We start from the raw sequence: 23,322 nt of genomic DNA on the forward strand, positions 1-23,322 counted from the left end.
ATCTTCCCATGGAAACTGAAAGGTTCCCCTTAAACTTGCAATAAGTCAGAAAGGACTTCAAAGGCACACAACAGCAAAACTGTGCTTTGCACCCATTTCAATAATACTGTAGGCCCATTTGCCCAGTTAGAAATGAGATCTCGATTATGCTGAGAAGCATTCAACATGGTGCCTGTGCAGTCAAATGAATGCATTGTAAAGATTATTCCCCTTCTGTAAAAGAAGGCACCTACATGATACCACTATGTCTTCGATGTCAACCTAATTCTAGGAGTGTGCTCAGCAGAAGAAGATTGAAGTAGCTGTGGACTGGATCTAATTATGATCTAGAATAGCAGTAGAGCTTCTTGTGCAAAGTGTACAATAGCAGCTTAGATTGCCATAAGTGGGTAGGACATTTTTCATTTTCCTTTGGAGTATGGTTTATTCCAAGTTATATCATGAAATGAGCCAACAGCATCTTGCTGGCAAAGTACACCCACTCAGAGCCTTATGCTTATGCAGATGTATTTCTATTTTATGTGTGGCAACCTAGAGGGCTTTTGTGAGCCACCTTGAGTCCCTCCAGGGAGATGGTGGTGGGGTATAATTATGATGATGATGATGATTATTTTTATTATTATTATTATTTGAAACACAACAAGATGAGTCCACAGAAAACAAGATCACTCTGCTGGCTGTTGTATTGGATCACACATTGGACGCTTCCCAAGAAAAAATGAACATAGCAAAGAAACTTCGTATGGAATCTTTGTGAGACATGAGCCTTCTGGAATATAAATGGATACATAAATTGTGTTATGAATATACTAATTAGGACTGTGTGATGTATCGGCGAATAATGCATGCAGATCCCAGTAAGGTGGCCTTTTGCAGCTGGCAGATGGTAATTTTGTCAGTGCCGATTGTGTTTATGTGCTGGCCAAGATCTTTAGGCACTGTATCCAATGTGCCGATCACCACTGGGACCACCTTTAATGGTTTGTGCCAGAGTCTTTGCAGTTCGATCTTTAAATCCTCATATTGTGTCAGCTTTTCCAGTTGTTTCTCTTCAATCCTGCTGTTGCCTGGGATTGCAACATCGACAATCCGTACTTTGTTTTTTAACATGATCGTGAGGTCAGGCGTATTGTGCTTCAAAACTGTCTGTCTGAATTCGGAAGTCCCAGAGTAGTTTGACATGTTCATTTTCTGTAACTTTTTCAGGCTTGTGATCTCACCAGTTCTTTGTTGCAGGCAGATGGTATTTGTGGCACAATTTCCAATTAATCATCTGAGCAACGGCGTTATGACTCTGCTTGTAGTCTGTCTGCGCGATCTTCTTGCAGCAGCTGAGGATGTGATGTATTGTTTCATTTGCTTCCTTGCAGAGTCTACACTTGGGATCTGTCGTCGACTTTTCAATTCTGGCTTTGATGGCATTTGTTTTAATGGCTTGTTCTTGGGTTTCCAGAATCAGGCCCTCCGACTCCTTTTTCAAAGTTCCATTTGTAAGCCACATCCATGTTTTTTCTCTGTCAATTTGGCTCTCATTTTTCCCCAGGAACTGTCCATGGAGAGCCTTCTTTCACCAGTTTTCTCTTCTGCTCTGCGTTGTGTTTTTATGGTAGTCACTCTTTGTCATTTGCACTTTAAGCAGTTTACTACTATTGACTTCCCTCAATGTTGGTTCTTGACTGCCTTTCACATAATCACATAATCTGCCAGTGCATGTTTCTTTTCTTCTACCTTTTGTTTCACTTGCAGAAACCCTCTGCCTCTTGATTTTCTGGGCAGGTAAAGTCTGTTGACATCACTAAGCAACATCACTACATCCTCATATTGTGTCAGCTTCCTCATATCATGTCTTGTCACCTGGACAGCAGGATTGAAGAGAAACAACTGGAAATAATAATAATCAAATATTATTATTATTATTATTAGAAACACCACAAGATGAGTCCACAGCAGATACTCTGCTGGCTGTTGTGTTGGATCACAGGTCGGACGCTTCCCAAGTATCTAGGACTGTGTGATATATCGACGAATAATGCATGCAGATCACAGTAAAGTGGCCTTTTGCAGCTGGCAGATGGTAATCCTGTCAGCACTGATTGTGTTTAACTGCAGGCCAAGGTCTTTAGGCACTGCACCCAGTGTGCCGATCACCACTTGGACCACCTTTACTGGCTTGTGCCATTATTATTATTATTATTATTATTATTATTATTATTATTATAAGAAGAAGAAGAAGAAGCTGTCCAGGTTCTCATTATGGCCCTAAGAATAAAAGATCACTCTTTTAAATAATATTAATCCATCTTAAAGGTGAAAATGTATCAAAATGTGTTCTTTTTCATTACTGTCATTCTGACCCTTGCTCCATTTTCCAGCCTTCAGTAATTTGGGGGGGCCTATTTCTGGGCAGAAAGTAGCAGTTTGGTGGTTCTGTGAATAGGTGCTTGAACTCATTGCTGCTGCTTGGTTTATGATGATGTGATTGTGTGAAAAGAACAGAACAAAGATTGGAGTTGCATCCCAGTTAGCCCTGTGGGAGGGAGTGCCATCTATGCATTTGGCAGTAAAATGTCTTAGGCTAACAATGATTGGCTTGTTTAAAGCAGCTTCATACAGATTAGCCCAGTGGGGAATAAAACAGAAACATCCTTGCATTGTCAGTTCTTAGGTAGTCATGATATACAAGATAACAATCATCCACATCATCATCACAAATCCTCCAACTGAAAAGATTGTTTCCATGGCTGTGCCACCCATTGCTAGCCAGGGCTCCACAGAGTTCACATGGCTGAGAAATCTGTGTAATGAGCAGCTCTTGAATTTACATCTGCAACTGCAACAAGCAAAAAATTCCTAACATTGTTTCTAAATGACGATCATAAACCAGAAGAACCTATCCCAATTCTCAGGTATATAGAGAATGTTCTTGTGTCACTGTTAAAAACTTTTTCCCAACCATCACAGATGAATATTTGTCACTTGAAAAAGTCAAACCACCTTTATTGTAAATTCATGAAGCAGACAAAATAAAAACACAGGTCACTGAACAGTTACTGCTCTGTAGAAGGAACATTATGTGAAGTGCTGCTTGCATTCAACAAGTTTCTCTAGAAATTTCAATAAAAAAGTACATTCCATATTTACAAATGAAAAATAATGCTTAAAAGTGCTGCTTGTTGTTTAACAGCATTTTCTCTCTTCATGTTTTCAATCTAAGAGTGCATGTTTGAAGCCATTTACATTAGTCTCTTCGATCACTTGAGCACAATTTGGTACCTTTCTTTTAACCGCCATAGTAATTGTCGTCTTCTCCATTTTATGGCTTAATTGGATGCTTTTATCGCAAAGCTTGTGGAACTTCCACCTATAAAAGAAGGTATTTTTTCCAAATTTAGTAATGTCAACTGTAAAGAGGTTATCTGATTATCAAAAATGTTCATGAGGACAATTCTAAAATAAGTCAAAAGCTAGTTGAGAGGTCTTTGGAAGCAGAGACCTTTTGATATATGCATGGTGAGGGACACACGGCAGAGGTCCTGCTAGACCAGTGATGGGCAACCTTTTGAGCTTAGTGTGTCAAAATTTGCCAAAAACCTGAGCATAATTTGGGTGGGGTGTCAACTTTGAGAAAAAAACAACATAATTTTGCAATATTTATAGTTTAAATAAGAAAAATGTATATTCCATGCTAAGTTATGGAGTGAACAATGCTCAAACGCGAAGATGTTAAATTTGTAGAGTCTTTTACAAATTTAAGGATGGAATTAGATTGGCTCTTATAAGGTGTACTTCTCTGTATGTGGCTGCATGTGGCCACGTGTCATCAAAAATAGCCATGTGTGTCAATGCTGACACGCATGTCATAGGTTCACCATCATGGTGCTAGACAATGAAAATGGTGAGGACCAAAATGGAGTGGCAGACTGAGGAATTGCAAGTCCACAGGATCCCATTCCAAGTGCTCATTGATATACTATCACACATGAACTACTGCAACAAGCATAAACTACTCCATCATGCACAAACTACTGCAACTGCCTAACATATTAAAATGTCACTGCTCCTTTTCATTGAAGTATTATCCTTGTTTTTACATGAGAAGATACATGGATAAGAGAAAAGCTATTTTTCCATTATGTCAAAACACTGTTGCTCATCTTTATAAACAGGGAAAAATGGTTCACTGGTGCCCAATGGCCTTAATCTCAGAGATATGGAAGCAGCAGCAACAACGACGATGATAACAATAGGGGAATCTGAGCTGTTAGGCTCAAAAATAACCCTCAGTTGGGGGTGATTCCACCATAAATATGGCAGAGTACCAGAAGTACACTTCATAACCAGCAGAAGCTTATGTGTGGTGAAGCTGGGATAAGCTTCTATACTTAGGATGGGACAGGATTGCAGAGTCAGTAAAAGAAATACATTCTAGATAGGAAAGGTCTTGGAGCTAACTAGCTTACTAAATATCATCTTCTAAGAAAAGTAAAAGGATAAAAAGTCAAAATATCCATGCAACTACATTTTGCCTAGAGAGAGAGGCAAAATGCATCTTCACTGGAAGGAAGTTAAAGGCAGAAGAGATAATGGAGGATGGCCGCATGGCCAAGCCCAGGGCAACAAAAAATATCTTTAAAAAGGAAGTTACCTCACAGACATTCCATTGCTACATCTTCAAAGGGGGAGGGGATAGTGGCAAGGAGGAAGAGTAAAAACAAAGCCCTTTCTGGGAAAGAAAGCATGCGCAGGAATATGGGGGAGAGGAATCCTTCACTCTAATCTTATCTCTAGTCTAGCTACTCATTGAGGACTGGAGACTTGATGACACAAGAGACTTGTGCAGTCCAGGAATGAAACAACCCAACAAGAACATAAACAACAGAAATAAATATATTTTAGAACTATGGTGCAAGATAAATATGACCAACAAACACCAAATAAACTATTTTGGGAAATGTAATAACAACTCAATCTACCAAAGTATACTCTTGGGCCATACTTGAAATTTAATTCTGAGAAATGGTTTCTCTTTACAGATCACATTCTGACCTACAGTTTAAAAAAAAACCTATATATGGGAGGTAAGTTCCAAGAGCCCCATGGATACCTGAAACCACAGATAGTACTGAACCCTATGTTTTGGACCTCAACTGACTGGCTTAATTCACAAAGTTTCAGTAGTCAGTCTGAAAATCTAGGGTTCAGTCATACCACTACCTGCTGCTGATTCGCTCCTTATTTTCCTCTCATTGCTTCCTCAGATGCTCGTAAGGATACTTGAAGGGAGGTCACCTTCCAGCCCAAGCATACCATGGAGTTACACTGGAGAACTGAGAGAAGCCCACAAATACTTCTCAAAAGTGAAACTTCAGAAAGTGATCCAGTGGATAAGAGAGTCTTAATGTATTATTTTCCTTTCACTGCTAAACTGGAAAACATAATTTGCTTCTCATCCAGATCTTGGGAAAGTTACTCGTTTGGACTGTGGTTTCCAGAAGTGCCTCCTTCTCCCTGGGAATTGTAATTCAAATAACTGTTCCAATCTCCATTTTGAATTTTAGACAGCCTCAACCTGAAGAAACCATCTGAATGAGAAACAATCCCAACTGTATCACTTTGACATTGTCACTATAAGAGGAAAACCACACAAAGTACTTTAAAAGCCCTCTAGGTCATGCCCAGTTCTGTTGGCTTCAGGCTTCATGGAGACCCACAGGCAAAGTGTCTTTAGTAGTTCATCTGTGAACTACTTTTATCTGAATATAATTGCTTGTCAGCTCATTCTAGATCCATAAAATAAGAAGATATTACTCAATCTCCCAGGCTTTGCCACTTGTCACTGTTTGTGTCTACCACCCAATGATGGCAGATGAATAGGCAGTGATTTCAAGGAAGAGGAAAAAGGATGTTCCAGAGGATAGCAGTTGGGTTCTTACAGGAGTATGAGCCTTGGAAGATGCCAAACAATGCCATGATGCCCAACATGGTCTAAGTTCATCTAACAATCTTCATCAGAGAGCAGGCATGGTGTGTATCTTGAATCAAAAGTTTTTTCTACTTTCATGTGGAATGCTAAAGGGTTTTTGGAGACTTTCAAACAGAGGCTAGAAAGCCATCTTTCTCTGCTTTGATTCTGTGTTGCTGCATAGTAGCAGGTGGGAATAGCCCTTGTGGTCTCTTCCAACTTTCTCTAAAGAAAATCAGTTTGAAATTTCTGAAAGACTAGAAAATGTTAATGTACAAGAAAGAGTGCTTCTGAAGTTTAATATGACTACTGTATATACTTTGCACTATTTGTGGATCACTTCTTCAGTTTGGTAGTATTGCCACCTCTGCCCTTTCTGATCTCAGGTAATGTTTAGGTTTGGACAGGCTGATATGCCCCTCAAAAGTATACCTCTGCAGATAGGCTTATTCTCTTTTTTTCATTTATAATCTTTCTTTCCTCCTCTCTCCCTCTCACACACCACCTATAATTGTCACTTTTTTTGAAAATTTCTAGTGGTTTTTCTATCCCAGGCCATAGATTCAAGAATGGGGGAGGGGGGAACCCAGGACACTGAACCCAGTTGTCAACACATTCATTTTTAATACTCACTATCATGTACCCTTGATATAATATCTTCCAAAACATTGATCAAATTCTGGGATGAATACTTACTCGCTTTAGCTGTTTGATACTACTTCCACGAATTGCATCCATGAGATCAGTATGGAGACATTTCACTGGAGTAGAAGGTCGGGTAGAGGGACGTGAACCTTCTTCTGACTTCTTGTCTGAGACTGACTTCAATGAATTTTTAATTTCCGACAAGATTTCATTCTCATATTTTTTGCTTTTCTTGACTTTTTTCTTTTTCTGCTTTTTTGGTACAACCTTTTGGGCACTTTCCTGCTGTTTGATAACTTCAGCAATGTTTCGGGTTGGCAGTTTTTTCTCTGGGACTATTTGAGGAGGTGGTGGTGGTGGAGGAGGAGGTGGAGGTGGTGGGGATGGAGGTTGGTTTTTAACTGGAAGAACTTTTTTAGGGATCTTTGGAGATGACCTTGGTGAACTTCTAGGAGAGGGTTGGTTTTGAACAGGGGGAACTTTTTTAGGAAGTTTTGGAGATGACCAAGGTGAACTTCGGGGAGAAGAATAAGGTGAAGAACTGGGAGTTCCCTTTTGCAAAGCTTTGGTCTTTGGACTGAGTGTTCCATTCCAATTGGATTCTTGCTGTCTTTGCTCCTGCATCCGCTTCTGTCTCTGTTTATCCATGTTTCTTGTGAGGATACTTGTCATACTCATTCTTGGTCCAGCAAGCTCAAAGTGATATCCTAGTTTCACAATTGTTGTATTGTCCTTCAGAAGTTTAGCTATGTCCATTTCAACCTGGCCACCCATTATATGCCTTTGATTGTGAAATCTTAATTCTGTTAAAATCTTATTATTCTGCAAAGCCCGCATGATTGCTAATATCCCTTTTCCTGTAATAAAATTAGAATCAAGATTCAGATTTGATATATATTGATTCACTTTTAGCATACCAGCAATAGCTATTGCAACATTGTCATCTGCATGAGTGTTGGCCAAACTAAAGGTTTTGACCACAGTGTTGTTCCTTAGGGCCTGAGCAAAATGTATAAGCATCTGTGGTGTGATGTTTTCAATGTTGTTTAGGTTAACTTCACTGGTGTCAGGATCATTATTTCTAACTTTTTCTAAAGCATCTTCAATCACAGTGGGATTTCCACAAGGATGCATGGCACCCTTTCTATAGCTCACGTCTTCTGCATCCTTTTCACTATGACCATTGGCAACTATTTCATTTTCAGCTTTGTTATTGCATTTTTGAAGTTTTATACTGATTGAACTTCTTTTGCTGTCATTGTTTGTTGTCTTTTTGCATTCAACAGGTTCCTTTTCTTCATCATTATCTGCACCACTTTCTTCTTCATCATCATCTTCCTCCTCCTCCTCCTCCTCCTCTTCCTCCTCCTCTACCTCCACCTTCTCTACCCTCTCTTCTTCTCTATCTTCACCTTTGTCTTCTTCCTCCTCCTCTTCCTCTTCTTTATCCTCCTCTTCTTCATCTTCTTCTTCAGTATATGCCTCCTCAGAAACTTCACTATTACTTCCTGTGAAATATTCCTCATTAATGTCTTCTGAATCCTCCTCCTCTTCCTCCTCCTGTTCTTTAGAATCCTAAAGGGTAATATAGATTCATCAATTAGCAAGGTCAAAACATATTTTATCCTAAAGATTCTAAAGATTCTAGTCTTGTGAACTTCCAAGGGTTTAAAAAAAATGTATTTTTGAAGTCCATACTCATTTGTTTTATGAGATGTAAACAAACATCCTTGGAACAGTAGCAGTTTTTGAATTGAAAATAAACACATGGAAGAGAGATGGGTTAATAATAATAATAATAATAATAATAATAATAATAATAATTTATTTGCAGTTCTAGTACATTGTGTAGCATTGCCATTTGGAATACTATGATTCTGTGTCATGGGCATCAACTTAAGGGCATCTTTAGCATTAGTCAGACGGAAAATAATATAATTTATGATTACAATACATGCCATTATTTCTATGCTGATTTAACATGAGGTAAATTAATAATGTATAAATTCATAACAGAAGAAGGCAGAAGTAGTGGCGGTGGAGGAGGTGGGAAAGGGAAATCCACTGCTAAGCTGAAGGTGTGTGTTTGATACTTGCCTCATCCCTAGAGCTGCGCAGACAAATGAAACTTGTACATTCCTTGCATATTGACTTGAAAATGTACACATTTTTCCATTTATGTTGTCAGTGTGTGTGCTGCTATGCTAGAGCTTTTTGGAACAGTAATATTTTTGGACTACCGATCTCAGAATTATCTAGCCACTATGATCATTCTGATGAGGGTGTCTGGGACTTGTAGTAAAAAAAAAAAAAATAAGTGTTCTAAGCTTGCCTCGCACAAAAATGCTGGTTTATGCAATTAGCTATCCAGCTGTATCAATTGCAACTTCTCCTAGCACTTTTCTACATTTCACAAGGGTTTAAATCTATTCCAGTCTTATTTTTACAGAACTTACTACAGTTGACAACTGGAATTAGTAACCTCAGTGACTAGAATTAATAAATGAAAATCAGAGAATATAGATTCTATTCTTAGTAAAGCAAGGTTGGGATCTTCTTGGAGCCTTGATTCACTTGGACTGTTGACCTGTATACACAGGACTCTAATCGTGTTTTTCCCACTTCTAAAAGGAGCAACTGGGAAGTAGAAATCCTTACCAGCCACCCTCTCTCTGCCTGAAGAAAGTTGCTTCAATTGCATATATAAAGGACTTATAAAATACAGCAATGGCACCGGCTGGTGAAGCCTGTTAGATTCTTTTCAATGTGAACCCCATGGCTCTGCGACATGTACTTTATGCTCCAAATGCTTGAAGCTAAAGTTACAATAATAATTGTGCTTGTAACTGAGAACAATTTCAGAGGAGCGCCAAGCAGCCTCAAGTGTAGGGTGAAATTAAGCATCGACTTAACTGTGCCCGTACCTTTCCAGATCCAGCCTTAACTGTGGTTGCTATTTGGGTGTGCTATTGCATTACACAGCGCTGAAAGCTTCTCGCATCATTATTGTTGCTGTTTATTATTTTATGGGAGACTAGGCTTTATCATTATTTATTTGCTGCTGTCAGGAAGCCTGCACGACAAAAAGTATATTAATACTTTGAGTGACTGCATACCAACACTCTGGCTGTAATGCTTAGATAAGTTCTTCCCGCTGGGTTCTGATAAGCAGCAATCCAGAAGCGAGATAATTCCTTGGAAGACACTTGAATTGTGCTGCTTTACATGGATAGAGAACAAGGTTGTGGCTGTGATAAATATAGATTTGTAATACTCCTGGATTTTATTCTTGTTTTTAAGTCATGTTTACAGCTCTTTAAAAAAAATCTGAAAAACAAATAATACAAAAGTAAAAATGGGTTATATGGGGACTAGGGATAAAAGGATTATATGGGGGGAAAATGATAAGTGTGGATGGCTCTTAAAATATTGTCCAGTATATATTTGTAAAATACTTTTTACTAGCCCAGTTTTCACCCTCAGCTATTCATTAGAGATAGAGTAATCTCTTTGTTTTTTTTCCTTTTTTTGATATGTAGACATATGATCCTGTAGACATGTTAGGAACAGATGGGGAATATACCTGGAAAGGGTTAACATGTTAACTTAATTATTATTGTGCTTCAAAAAAATCTAACTCGATTAGGGCCTAAATCCTATTTTTAGTTCTAACTCGTAGAGTGGAGTTGCAGAAATAGCTGGATTTACTAGCATGGGGATTCACTCGTTATCATAGGCTATCACTTGTAGCTGAGTATGATTGTCATCCAGAAGTAGAGTCTTGAAGGTGGGTTCATACGTGAATGTAGAGATCTATTCTGGATCTGCAGGATCTGTCCTCAATGAGGACATCAGTTTCCAGATGGAAGGCAGTCCCAACAAGGGTTTGCTTGATGCATTTCCTCTTTCGCCCTCTATTCGAGCCCCTTCAAAATCCATACCATTGTTGGTTATAGCTAGTCTCCAGTTAGAACAATTGGACAGCAAAAGAGATTTGAAGATGAGCATAAACCTAACCCTTAAAAATGTGGCATAAACACTGAGAACTGGGAATCCCTGGCCCTTGAATTATCCAAGAATTGACTGGATGAATCTGTTCTATTTGGGAATAACCAACAGATTCTAAATTAGAATACATACTGTTTTTACACTTAAGTTGAAATGGGTGTTTAAATTTCATACTATGGTATTTTTAGAAATCAGGCAGGTATAATCAATTATTAGAACAGCTAATTTTGCGTAATGCATTCTAATGGAACTATTTCTGTCAGCTAAACTTTGCCATTTCTGAACTCTGAGTGATTTTTTTAAGCCCAATGTAGTTTTGCAAAATCCAAGAAAATTGATCTTTGAGTAGAAGACTTCAGTCCAAATTCAGTGTGATAATGTGGAATCTGTTGGTTTAATCAATCAATATCAATCTCAGAGAGGCATTTTTGCCAAGATTCCAAGTTAGTCAAAATGCTAATTAAGACGGTAATTTTAGATAAAAACCAACTGTTTCTTTTTTTTTCACCGCAAATTTAGAACTGTATTAGTAGTTTAATTGTTTTCAATAAAGTCTCAATTTCAATAGCTGAGACTGTGAAATCATTCTTTTAAATACATTAAAAGCAAATTTAAAATAACCATTCATTGAATGCTATATGGTTGCATGATTGGGTTACAGCTGTACAATTGTTATTGATTGTTATGAAGATTACTTACCATGCCAATAAGGGGCCTAGAGCACACAGAAAAGATGAATGTCAGCCCCTGCTCTTTTTTGGGTACATTGATAAATAATCAGGTTTTTTTCTCACTCAAATGGAAACAATACCCTGTGTGTCTTCAAGAAACGAGTCAAAATCGTTTAATATGAAATATGTATTTTAACTATATAACCAGGCCATTTTTAAAGAAGAAGGCAATTATTATTAACAGCTATCCTTGGGGAACCACATTTCATGAAGTCGTTAACTTTCCAACCATAATTAAAATCTTAAGGACCAAATCCAATATTCTGCTTTTAGTAACCAGAAGCCATTCTTTCCTTTCCCAGCTCTCCTGAAAATTGGTTCCAGGTGTTTTCCTCACATCTCAGGAAGGGAGCCTTTATAGCAGTGGTTCTCAACCAGTGGGTCCCCAGATGTTTTGGCCCTCAACTCCCAGAAATCCTAACAGCTGGTAAACCAGCTGGGATTTCTGGAAGTTGTAGGCCAAAACACCTGGGGATCCACAGGTTGAGAACCACTGGTTTATATGCATGGGTACATACAGTTACTGCATGCATTGGAACCACTGCTTTATAGAATCATAGAGTTGGAAGATACCACATGGGTCATCTAGTCCAGTCCCTTGCCATGGAAGAAAGCATGGCAGGAGTTTATGTTCCACTGGATTCCACCAATCAATTATAGCAATAATCCTGGAGAGAATCCCCAAGCCCAACTGAACTCAATGAGAGTTGCTTTTGAATAGACATACATAGCATTGTGCTGGAAGAGTGGACCACAACACTGAATACTTCTTTCCTCAAATCCACGAGCATACATTCCTATCCTCTTCTCCCTTTGGACCAAATTTAACTTTCATATAACACTGAATAAACTGGAAAAGCCAGGTTAAAATGCAACATTCCATGGCAAAGATCATCAAAAGAAACACAGCTGGATTTGACACACATGGCAAGACCATAGGAGCAGCTCTGGATTTGTGTGAAGCTGTGCGAAATCCTACCTTTCCCCCCAATGTTAAAATATTGGACTTATTAGAGGTGTACCACAAAAATGCATTTAGGGGGAAAATCTGAGAGAATATATATCTGTTCATTTTACTGAGTTATTTTCATACTGTCTTCTCCACCCTCAATGCTGACTGAAGAACTACTCCAGAAACTTTCCCAGTTTTGGAGAACTAGACTTATTTTAAGGAGGGAAACTGTGGATTACATTAGTTTCTGTCATTCCACCAACAGAAGTTTACCACTGATGGTCGAAGAAGGGGAACACATGGTCTAGTTGTCAACTATAGCTGTTTTTATAAGAGACACACTATAACCCAAACATGAATATTGAAGTCAACATGAAAAATATTTAGATCTTTGCCAGTAGTTGCAATTCAAGTGGACTGATTTAAGTATGCAGAAAGACTTGTGTATGCCTTTCATAAACAATCCAGCCTAGGCCAGGCATTGTTCTGTTCTGTTGATTTCAATGGAGAGATGTGACATGACCTTAGACCTGGAAGAGTCTATAGATTTCATGTTGTTTCTGTGGTTTATTATCTGGTCCACAAATTTGCCCTAGAAACCCTTGAAGTAACAAGCTCCCTTCTTCAATATTTTAATTTATTTTTCCATCTCAAAAAGGAGCCAAAAACATGGAGAAAAATTCAAACCATTTCAGAAACACGATGTTTTCACTACACCCCAACTTCTTTCCCCAAAGTGCAAACACTGGCTGTATTTGGTCTGATACCCCAAACCTAAAACATGTAACATCTAGTCGAAATGGAAGTATTTCTGTGGTTCATAAAGGAGGGGAACTGATTTTTTTTTGTCGTGTCAGGAGCGACTTGAGAAACTGCAAGTTGCTTCTGGTGTGAGAGAATTGGCTGTCTGCAAGGACGTTGCCCAGGGGACACCTGGATGATTTTGATGTTTTTATCATCCTTGTGGGAGGCTTCTCTCATGTCCCCACATGAGGAGCTGGAGCTGATAGAGGGAGCTTATCCGCCTCTCCCCGGATTCGAACCTGCGACCTTTCAGTCTTCAGTCCTGCCGGCACAGGGGTTTAACCCACTGCGCCACCAAGGGCTCCTAGGGGAACTGATGCCCCCACCTCAAATACCTATCCCTATCTTAGAATTGTTAAATCCTACCGCAAGAAAAAAAATGTTTAACATGAACATTAAAGGTTACCACTTAGTTCTTCTTTATTGAAACCAATGAGATGTAAAAGTGCTTGGCTCGATTAATCCCATAATTTTCAGCAGTTTTACCCCAAATACCACATCTCCTTCCACCCTCTCCATGCCAAGTTCTCCACAGCAGGCTGCCTTTGAAACTCCCTTGTATTTATAAAACTACTTGGGATGGAGTTTCTGCAGAGAGAAAAAAGATAAAAAGCCCACAGGAGGGCCGGCTCCAGTTGCACCGTTCTTTACAGAAGCAGCAGGCAAAGGATAGATGAGAATTTATTACTATATCCTTGAATGATTTTAATGGTTAAGCAAATGTCTTTGATGTTCCAGTTGTTTGAAAAAAAAACTACAAAAATGAACTCGTTCTCTGGTCAACTAGGTGTTATAACTCTTTAGACTCATATATAGATTTGAAATGATACCCTATTTTGGTGTGCAGATGGAAGAGTGAGAATAAGTTTGCTAATTTGCTTATTTTTGGTCATCCTTGTCTCCTTCACAAGGGAGACAAGAGGGCAAATATTTGCAGTTCAGAGTCTTTCCTACATATTTGGAGGCTCTTGTATTATTTAAAACCATAGAAAAAATATGGAAGCTGACAAAGACAACAACAGAGAAGAATGCAGTTAGCATGTGTGTTCTTTCTCTCCTTGTTGCAACTTTCATCTGGTTCTGGTTGTTGGCTCTCAAGATTCTTAAAAAAAAAACCAAACCAAAGTTGAAACCCAAACCTGAAGTACCACTATGAACATGAAGTGTGCTACTGGAGTCTAAGATCTTGACCATGCATTTGGCAATGTGGTGGTACAGTCCTTCCTTCAAATGTGGTGGAATTAACAATTCCCACCACCCCATCCAATAACAGCCCATATTGGCTGGGCAAGATGGGAGTCATAGTTCTACACAACTGGAGATCACCAACTAGGGAAGGATATTACAATAGAGTCCTTAGACAATTGTTTCACTTCCCCACATGTAGTTTCATCACTTATTTGAATATATACAGTAGAGTCTCGTTTATCCAACCTTTGCTCATCCTTTGTTCTGTATTATCCAATGCAGTTTGCTTCCTGTCTGGATCCACATCTGTTTCAATACATTGCAATGTTTTGTGCTGAATTTGTAAATACAGTAATTACTACATAATGTTACCATGTATTAAAATGCTTTTTCTGTCAATTTGTTTAAAACATGATGTTTTGGTGCTTAATTTGTAAAATCATAATGTAATTTGATGTTTAATAGGTTTTTCCTTAATCTCTCCTTATTATCCAACATTTTCACTTATCCAACATTCTGCCGACCCATTTATGTTCAATAAGTGAGTCTCTACCGTACCTTCACATAAAAATAAAAACTTTTTTTAAAAAAAATCCTTGGTAGTAGTTTCCATTTTTGTACTTCCTGAGATATCCTAATGTTTATATATTTTTTATTTTTAACTGCACTTTTTAAAAAAGCAATTATTGTTTATGTCTATCTGAAGTGGTACCATTTTAGAAAAAAAAAACTACCATTGTGAGTATGTTGGTCATCCCTTCCACAGCCAAATATAAATTTCAATGACATTCCCCACAATTTTCACTTCAATCACTATTACTAGCATTGTTTAATTTCTCTTCTAACTCTACAGTGTATACCGAGGAGAAGTTTTGCTTCAATACATGTTGTAAGTGGCAGGCAAGGTTTTGAGGACTTGCCTAATGCAATTGCTCTCCTACCTTTTCGCATGCACCCATCCTCTCTTTTTCTAGAAGTTTTCTTGTTTCTCTTTCCCAGTATGCCATCAGCGCCTCCCGGCTGAAAGTCCCTGTTGGTGTCTTCTCTGTAAGGCTTTTCTGCCTGTGTCCCACTGGAAGGTTCCGGTCAGGCTCAATGTCCTCTAACTCTCTCTCCAGCTCCTTCAACTCCTCATCAGTTAGAGAAGCAAGGAGCTCATCTTCATCTAGTTCTTCATATTTACTAAGCTCTCGCCTGTACCCAAAGGTAGACATGGTCCCTTCTTTTGTCAGGCCAAGGTCAAGCTGAAACTACCATACAGCATTCACAGATGTTCAAGTCCAAGGTGTCTGTGTCTGGTTTGGTCAGCAACTGTTTCCCCAAGTAGCTGCGGCACCCTTTAAAAGTTTTCCTAGGGGGTTGTGACAATACACGGAAGGATGAAAGCATGCTCCGTTTTAAGCATCAGACGTCAGCAGGAGAGTTCAACCAAAAGAATGTCCCGACACACCACTGTCTGTGTGCCTCTTAAACTCAGGGATTATTGACATACTGGCCATGACCATATTTAGCGCAGCCTGATATGGGGAAAATGTGTACTCATCTATGGACTCAGAGACCAGGAAGATGGTGGAAATAAAACATGCACACTGACAGAGATTTGAGTTCGCCCAAACAATGGGGAGTCGATAAACAAGAGAGTTTTGCTCTGATCTTCTTAGTTCCATTTGCAAGGGTTAGCAAAACACTTATTTTCACAGCCATAGCACTCATGACTCCCATATTATTGGAAGGAGTTGGTGGAAGGAAAGGACTGTAACTGTGTCATGTCTGAAGATTTGTTATCTTCAGGAATGTAACATGAAACCAGGAGGATACAAGCTTCCAAAACTGGATTATGCCACACAGCTGATACTGGGCATGCTTTGAATGATTAGACAAAGAGGACAATTATTCAACCATGTCTATGACAGCAACAACAAAAAAATTGAGCTCAGCTTAAATAATGTTATTCTTTTGATGATTTTACAAAGAGCAAAGGAGAGTCCAAAGGTATGGTTTTTGATACTGGGCTTTCCTCAAATACGAGAGAGAGCAAGAACAGTTATTATGGAGATTATTTCACAGGGAAAATTGAAATATTCAATCTTGACAAATTTCTAGAGGACATTATTTGCGCAAACTATTCACTTAGAAACATAAATGGAAAGGAATGTATTGACCTCTCAGAAAATAATGCATTTCAGACCTACTGAGCACAAACTCAGGGTTCATTATTTTATAACAGCTACATGCCTGCTCCCATATTAAAAGGGAAGCATCTGCAACGCTTTCCTTCAAGTTGGAGGAGGGGCTTCCACAGGAAGCTCCCTTGCGTAATCTGATGGGCAGCAAGTCCATCAGTCCTCCAGATGGGATGGAAGCATCCAAGAACATTAAAAATATCCCCGTCTGATGAGGTGGTAAAACACTGTCCTTCCTTACATAACATGGGCTGAACCAAGATCTCAGAGCACTGTTTTAATTAAGAAAAACAAAGAAGGTAAAAGAAGCGGAACCTTTCAGGGACTCAACATAGTGGCCACACAGACAACCTGATTTCCAAAGAAATCAACATGACCATTGAAAATTGTGCATGCTGTCCTGTCCTTCAGGACGGTGTGTCATAATCTACATTTAACAGAGGTATCAGTCAAGCGAATGGGATGAAACATGTGCTGAAGGCATGTGAAGGAATAACTTTTCCACTGGGATTCTTTGCCAAATGATTCCATTGTTCAGGTCATCTGCTCTGGCATTGTAACCATGAAGTCATATGGGAGTAATGGCCTTTTCTCTTTTGTCTGTGATAAGAGCAACACAGAGACAACAATGAAATGTATTTATTTTCGGTTCTAATATTTGATGCAAAATTCACACTTGGGCCAGCCCAATCATTAACCAATGTGATATGGTCCGGCTCATACTAAAACAGGATATCATAGGTCAGGCCCATAGCCAGGATTTTAATTCCGGGGGGGGGGGGGGGGGGGCTGAGTTTGATTCAGGGGGGCTGAGTCTGAGTGAAAGAGGGTCTACCCTAGCAAACCTTTTGTATTGTTACCCCAATACCCCCATGCATATGAGATATATTGAGCATGGTGATCAGATCATGATATGAATAAACATAACAGTTTAAATAATGTACCAGTAAGGCCTTTTCGCAGGCGCGTTTGGTGGGGACACGGGACAGGGCCTTCTCTGTGGTGGCTCCTCGCCTCTGGAATGCCCTCCCGAAAGATCTCAGACAGGCCCCTACCTTGGCGGTTTTCAGAAAGAACCTGAAAACCTGGCTGTTCCAACGTGCCTTCTCAGATTAGGAACCCCACTACCAAAGCCCAGAAGCACTTTAGTAGAGTTAAGATCACCCTCACCGCACACTGCACTTATATTTTAATCCCATATCCCTCCGACACTTCAGCACTTTTAATCCTGTACCCTACTCCTGGCCGGCTCAGTTTTTAATAATGTCCTGTTGTACTGCTACTGTTATTGTTTTCTGCTTTAACTGTTTTATTTGCTATGTATTGTATTGTTGTATTGTGTTGGGCTCCGGCCTGTTGTAAGCCGCATCGAATCCCTTGGGAGATGCTAGCGGGGTACAAATAAAGTAATAATAATAATAATAATAATTATTATTATTATTATTATTATTTCAGGGGGAGCTGAAGCCCCCAAAGCCCCCCCCCCCCCAGCTACATGCCTGCCATAGGTGGAAAATACTATGAATTCTCTTTCAGATCATAAGTTAATTGTTTTATGCTGACCATGAACCATTTTATATTCAAACACAGTAGACAAAGCCATATCTAAACTATTCTTTCACATTGCCGCTCTCCAGATAGCTTTAATATGAATATACCACAATAATCTTTGATTAATACAACCAAGGTACTTTCATATTATACATATCATCGTCATCATCACCATCTCATTGTCCTCCTTTGATTTCCTAATGCATCTTCCATTTTTTTCTCCAAATATACAAAAAGGAGAATGAAAAACAAAAAATGTGACGGTATATCATAGATATAGGTTATATTTGCCCTACTATTCTACCTTCTTTGATAGCCATCTGTCGGGAGTGCTTTGAATGTGATTTTCCTGCTTCTTGGCAGGGGGTTGGACTGGATGGCCCATAAGGTCTCTTCCAACTCTATGATTCTATGATTCTACATGGGTTTGATTTATACAGAGATGTAGCAGTAAGTTAACCTATCAATGCCAATTCAATTTACCACTTTGCTGTTGTTTTAAATTAGTTTTTAATATGCCCTTAATATGTACTTTCTTCTTATTTCAACAATATATGAGAGTATTACAGCACTAATTTCAAAACTGCCATTTTTTTCAAATGTTGTCTTTTTATCGTTACCATTTAATCAGTGAATTAAATCTAATGACAGTCCCAACTACTGAAAACCACGAATTTTTTTTACCTGTGATTAACCAGTCCCCGATAGAGAAGACCCAGTGACATGACTAAGGTTAACATTGATATAACTCACTGTGTGTTTTTTTTTTCAAAATCTGTAGAATTCAATAAGCTGCTTTCTGACATATTGATCAATCCTGAAATTCCACTTAAATATATAACTAATTTGAAGCATACTTAATATTGATTGCGGACTTCATCACATGAGCAGAGGGAAAGTGGGGGAAAGTGTGGGCAGTGGAGGGAACCATCTTACTCTGTTCCCTTCCATTGTGATCAGTCTACTGTCAACCCACGTCTTTTTCTCCTTCAGATCCGTCTTTCCCCTATATTCCCCACTTCGTGCCATTAGGAGTCAAATAACACCTGACTCCTCAAAAGACATTCTGGACTCCGTTTCTCTATGCTACCGAAATAGTACCCCATGGAGTCCTACTAGAAGTTGCCCTGCATCATGTGATGGACTTTGTGGCTCTCTGTTTCGGTAGGATAGTGAGCTGGATTACAGCTATTCATGCTCACTAGTATGAATAGAATATAGTAGGACAGCAAAGATGCTCCTAGTTGAATGCAATCACAGTGCAAAAATTCTATACTTAAAAATGGTCATCCAGGTTACATCAAGATGTGACAACCTAAACATTTAAGAAATATAAAGGAAGATCCAAACAATTATGAAAATCCATTACATGTGGAATCCTACCACATTTTCCAAAAGATGGTCGACTTCACGTCTTACTTTATGGTAAATAGAGGTCTTTGAATAGATCTTGAGACCTTTTAGGAGTGCTTTGGTTGTGCATTTCTGCAAGGTAGTCAGTTGGACATATAATCCTTTTGATTCATTCTAAGTCTACATTTCTATGATTCTATGAAAGCTATAACACTTTAAGCTAATCCCTGTTAATTTGTTCTTTTGCTTTTACATGATGTTAGCAAAACTGAAAGTTATGTGTAATTAAATAAAATTATTGTGATCTAGTGGTGCTTATAACAAAGCAGATGTAGATGAGGGCAAGTAGAAAGGTGTGAACTATGGGATTAAACTGCTACATTGAACTGCTTATTGTGTAAAACTTAAACTTTTAAAATATGTATGGGTTGAATTACCTTGGCGGAGGTCACTTCTGCAAAAGAATTAGTAAACAAGCAGTGTAACTGAGAGGTTTCAAACCCTTCACTATATTGGTGAAACCAACATAACTCACTACCCAACCTGAACCAATGTAACATCTCAACTGTCACAAATGTAGATGTCTCATATAAAATCCTGACAGTGATCTCAAATATTTGTAAGAAAACTCTTGTTGAGGTGGCAACTAGCTTGTTCCTAGCTTGTGTGGCTACAGAGAAAATTTTAAAATGCTACTAGAGTTCTCATTTAAATGTTATGAAATCTTAGGGGATTTGGATGGAGATTCCAATTGTCAATATGCTTTTTGGCAACTCATCTCTTTCTACAACTCATTCTAGTTCCAGTACTCTGACACGCTAGTTGCTGATCCAAGGTCACATACTATGCATACAATGGGCCCTGGCATCTGCTGGGATTTGATTTTAGGATCCCTGTAGATATCAAAATCTATGGATTCTCAAATCCCATTATACATAATGGTGTAGGAAAACAACATCCCTTCTATAAAATGGTAAAATCAAGATTTACTTTTTGAATTTTTCTTTTTAAAAAATCAAGTCACTGATAGTTGAATTGTGGGCGCAGAATCTGTGGATATAGAGGACTGCTTATAATCAGTTTTTTCAGTTTGTATAAATCTAAAAACAGAAGCATAAACATTTAAGATATACATTAAGTGAATTCAAAATACAATAATTCCATTCAGAAACTTGCACTTTCAGAATCTGTGCAATTTTGTAATTGCTTTTCATTTACAAATGTTTATATCTATTGTGGTAACCATAATACTTACTTAATAAAGCTGGTGAGAGCTTTAATTTAATGTTGCAACTAATTTCCTAACATTATTAACAGTGATTTTATGATTTAATAGTTAAACATTAACAATTTGAAACTAACAATATGCCTTGTTAATTTATTTTATTTTGGGGTACAATGTGGGGAATTGAACATTTTGGGTTATTTTTAGCTATTTAAAATTCAGTTTTTTTAAAGTAAAGTATTGATTCATGAAAGCTAGCAACAATCAATGTAAAAAAGTTATTTTTTAAAAAAACATTAATGTCAACAAATTAAAACATTCTACTATGAGCAGGTTACTACAAAAACTGACATTTCAAAATCCATTAATATATAAATCACAGGTTAGAGTAAATCTTTATGTCTTTATAATAATAAATATATTCACAGATCACACAATATTTAATGAATTTGCATTCTACCAACCTTATTTAGTTCTGATTGTTTGAAAACTATACATAAAACAATTTCACATAATTCCTGGATGATGAACAGTCGTGGGCATTAACCAATTAATATGCAGTTCAACCTGACAAATCTTTGACATTCACATATCACAATCAAACTTCAACTTCTGGTGTGAGAATAATTATATTGCTGTGAAACATTAATTTATTTTAAAGAGATCTTGCTTGATAACATATAATAGAAACAAACTACTGTGTAGTACTAGTTGCCTTGTAAATGTAATTGGAATGACTTTCCACTATGAGGCTGATGAACAATAATCATGCTTCATTTCCCTAGCGTTTGATTAAGTGCTAAGCACAAAGTAAAATTAGTACAGATCAAGCGTCTCTTATCAATAGTTTTGAAATCTGAAGTACTCCAAAATTGTTCCCAAGATTGTCTGAGATAGTGACTTCTTTACTTTCTGATGGTTGAATGTACACAAACTTTATTTCATACACAAGATTATTAAAGATATTGAAACTATCTTCATGCTATTTGAATAATGGACATACGAAATCTAAATGAATTTCATCTTTAAACTTAGATTCCATCTCTAAGATATCTCATTATGCATGTAATTAGAAACCTAGGTATTCCAAGATTTTAAAAAAATCTGAAATTCAAACCACTTCTGTTCCAAATCATTTCAGAGAAATAATACTCAATCTGAAATGTAAGTCTTGGCAAGTGATTAAAATACATATCACTCACATGCATAGCTACACAACCTATTTATATTAATATCTTTCCCCCTGGAAAACACCTTGTTTTCTTCTCTAGTAATATGGAGTATTGCTGTTCCGATTTCAGCTAAGACCGCAGTCAAAGAGTTTGTGCCTGGTGAGCGTAAACTAAACCAAATCAGCCAGGACAAGAAACAAGCTCACCAGGTTGAAGACAGGCCACAGAGGCAATGCTAACCCTGTTTACACATGTACACAGAAAAATAACACAAAGTTTGGGTAATAAAAAGGCCACATTTTATTTGGTTACAGCTTCTCAGGGTTGGACTCACATGGCTCTGGATCCTATCACAAGGCTGGTCCACCTACTGGCCAACATAACCTGATACCAGTTGTACATCATGCCTACCTGAAACAATCTGCTAAGCCATCCCAGCCACAATTTGTCTCTGGTCCTTGGTGTAGTATGTGTCTGCCCCTGCCTGGGAGAGAACTTTCCTAACCACACCTGAACCAGAGTTACCCTTGTGGAAACCCCCATATTCACCAGTGCCCACCTGTCCTGGTCCCTATTTTTGCATTAAAGACCCATGCCAGCCCCCACTTCCCAACTCAAGTTGTACAAAATGCAGCATGTATTTAGGGGAGATGGGCAGGTGGAAGGCTTGTATGCTCTGGGCAGCTGCTATTTGCTCCAACTGGTCAGGTCTTGAATAATTTCTGATGCCTCACTACAAAGGATATTTTCCATGTTGTATAAAAAAAGAGACATTTTGATTTATTCTAGTCAGAAATCTATCAGAATTGCAATGTTTCTGCTTATTCTTCTTATTTCAGTTTCTCAACTGTCCTTTCACTCTTCAGATAACTCCATGTTTGCCCCCAATAACCTTGGGGCTCAATGCTTTGCTCTTGTGCAACCACCATACATACCATCTCTGCCTTCCTCTAAAATAGGCACAAGCCAGTAAGAGATTATGTCTACATGCCTCGTATGTGTATCATCTAGCTAGCTTGTGCCGGGTGCTGTCAGCAGGGATAATTTAAGCACAAACAAATTGGAGGGGGCAAAAATAAAGCACAGAAGACTGATTTACAGTCCAACTCCACCTAGAATACCCAGGTACACCCAACTGATAAGATGAAAAGGGAGGTTTTTTCTGCACCCTTTAGTAGCGAATAGCTGACTACACTGAGTCAACTAATAGATCATTTTCTAGTTCATGATACTAAATACCCATATTTTTCCTTTCTTCAATCTCACAATACATATCTATCTTGTAGCTTTAGGAGGACGCATGGCCAGTGCTTTATATGTTCAAAAACCAGTATAAAACTGCTAAATATTATAAAAGCCATATATCATCAAATGGTTGACCATTTACCATACTTGTTCTTGTTTCTAGAATGAAGAAAGCTGTTCATATCCATGCCACCTAACATCACCACGCATGAAGATTTATTGGCTACAACCAGGAACTGACTCTCATATAAGCCTGTCTTGCAAAGAAGTCATGTGAACATAAAACAAATAGGAAGAATAACA

At 38.3% G+C, this 23,322-nt stretch overlaps 1 protein-coding gene across 1 annotated transcript; it reads right to left on the reverse strand.

Moving 5' to 3' along the window:
* Positions 1-2,980: 2,980 nt before the first annotated feature.
* LMOD2 (leiomodin 2) lies at positions 2,981-15,646 on the reverse strand. Its single transcript, XM_060777755.2, has 3 exons — positions 15,232-15,646; positions 6,659-8,182; positions 2,981-3,361 (listed from the first exon to the last, which is right to left on the reverse strand). The coding sequence occupies exons 1-3, from the start codon at positions 15,502-15,504 to the stop codon at positions 3,335-3,337; spliced, it is 1,824 nt and encodes a 607-aa protein (XP_060633738.2). The 5' UTR covers positions 15,505-15,646; the 3' UTR covers positions 2,981-3,334.
* Positions 15,647-23,322: the final 7,676 nt, after the last annotated feature.

The sequence above is a fragment of the Anolis sagrei genome, chromosome 5, assembly GCF_037176765.1.
Source record: "Anolis sagrei isolate rAnoSag1 chromosome 5, rAnoSag1.mat, whole genome shotgun sequence".
Classification (NCBI taxonomy): domain Eukaryota; kingdom Metazoa; phylum Chordata; class Lepidosauria; order Squamata; family Dactyloidae; genus Anolis; species Anolis sagrei.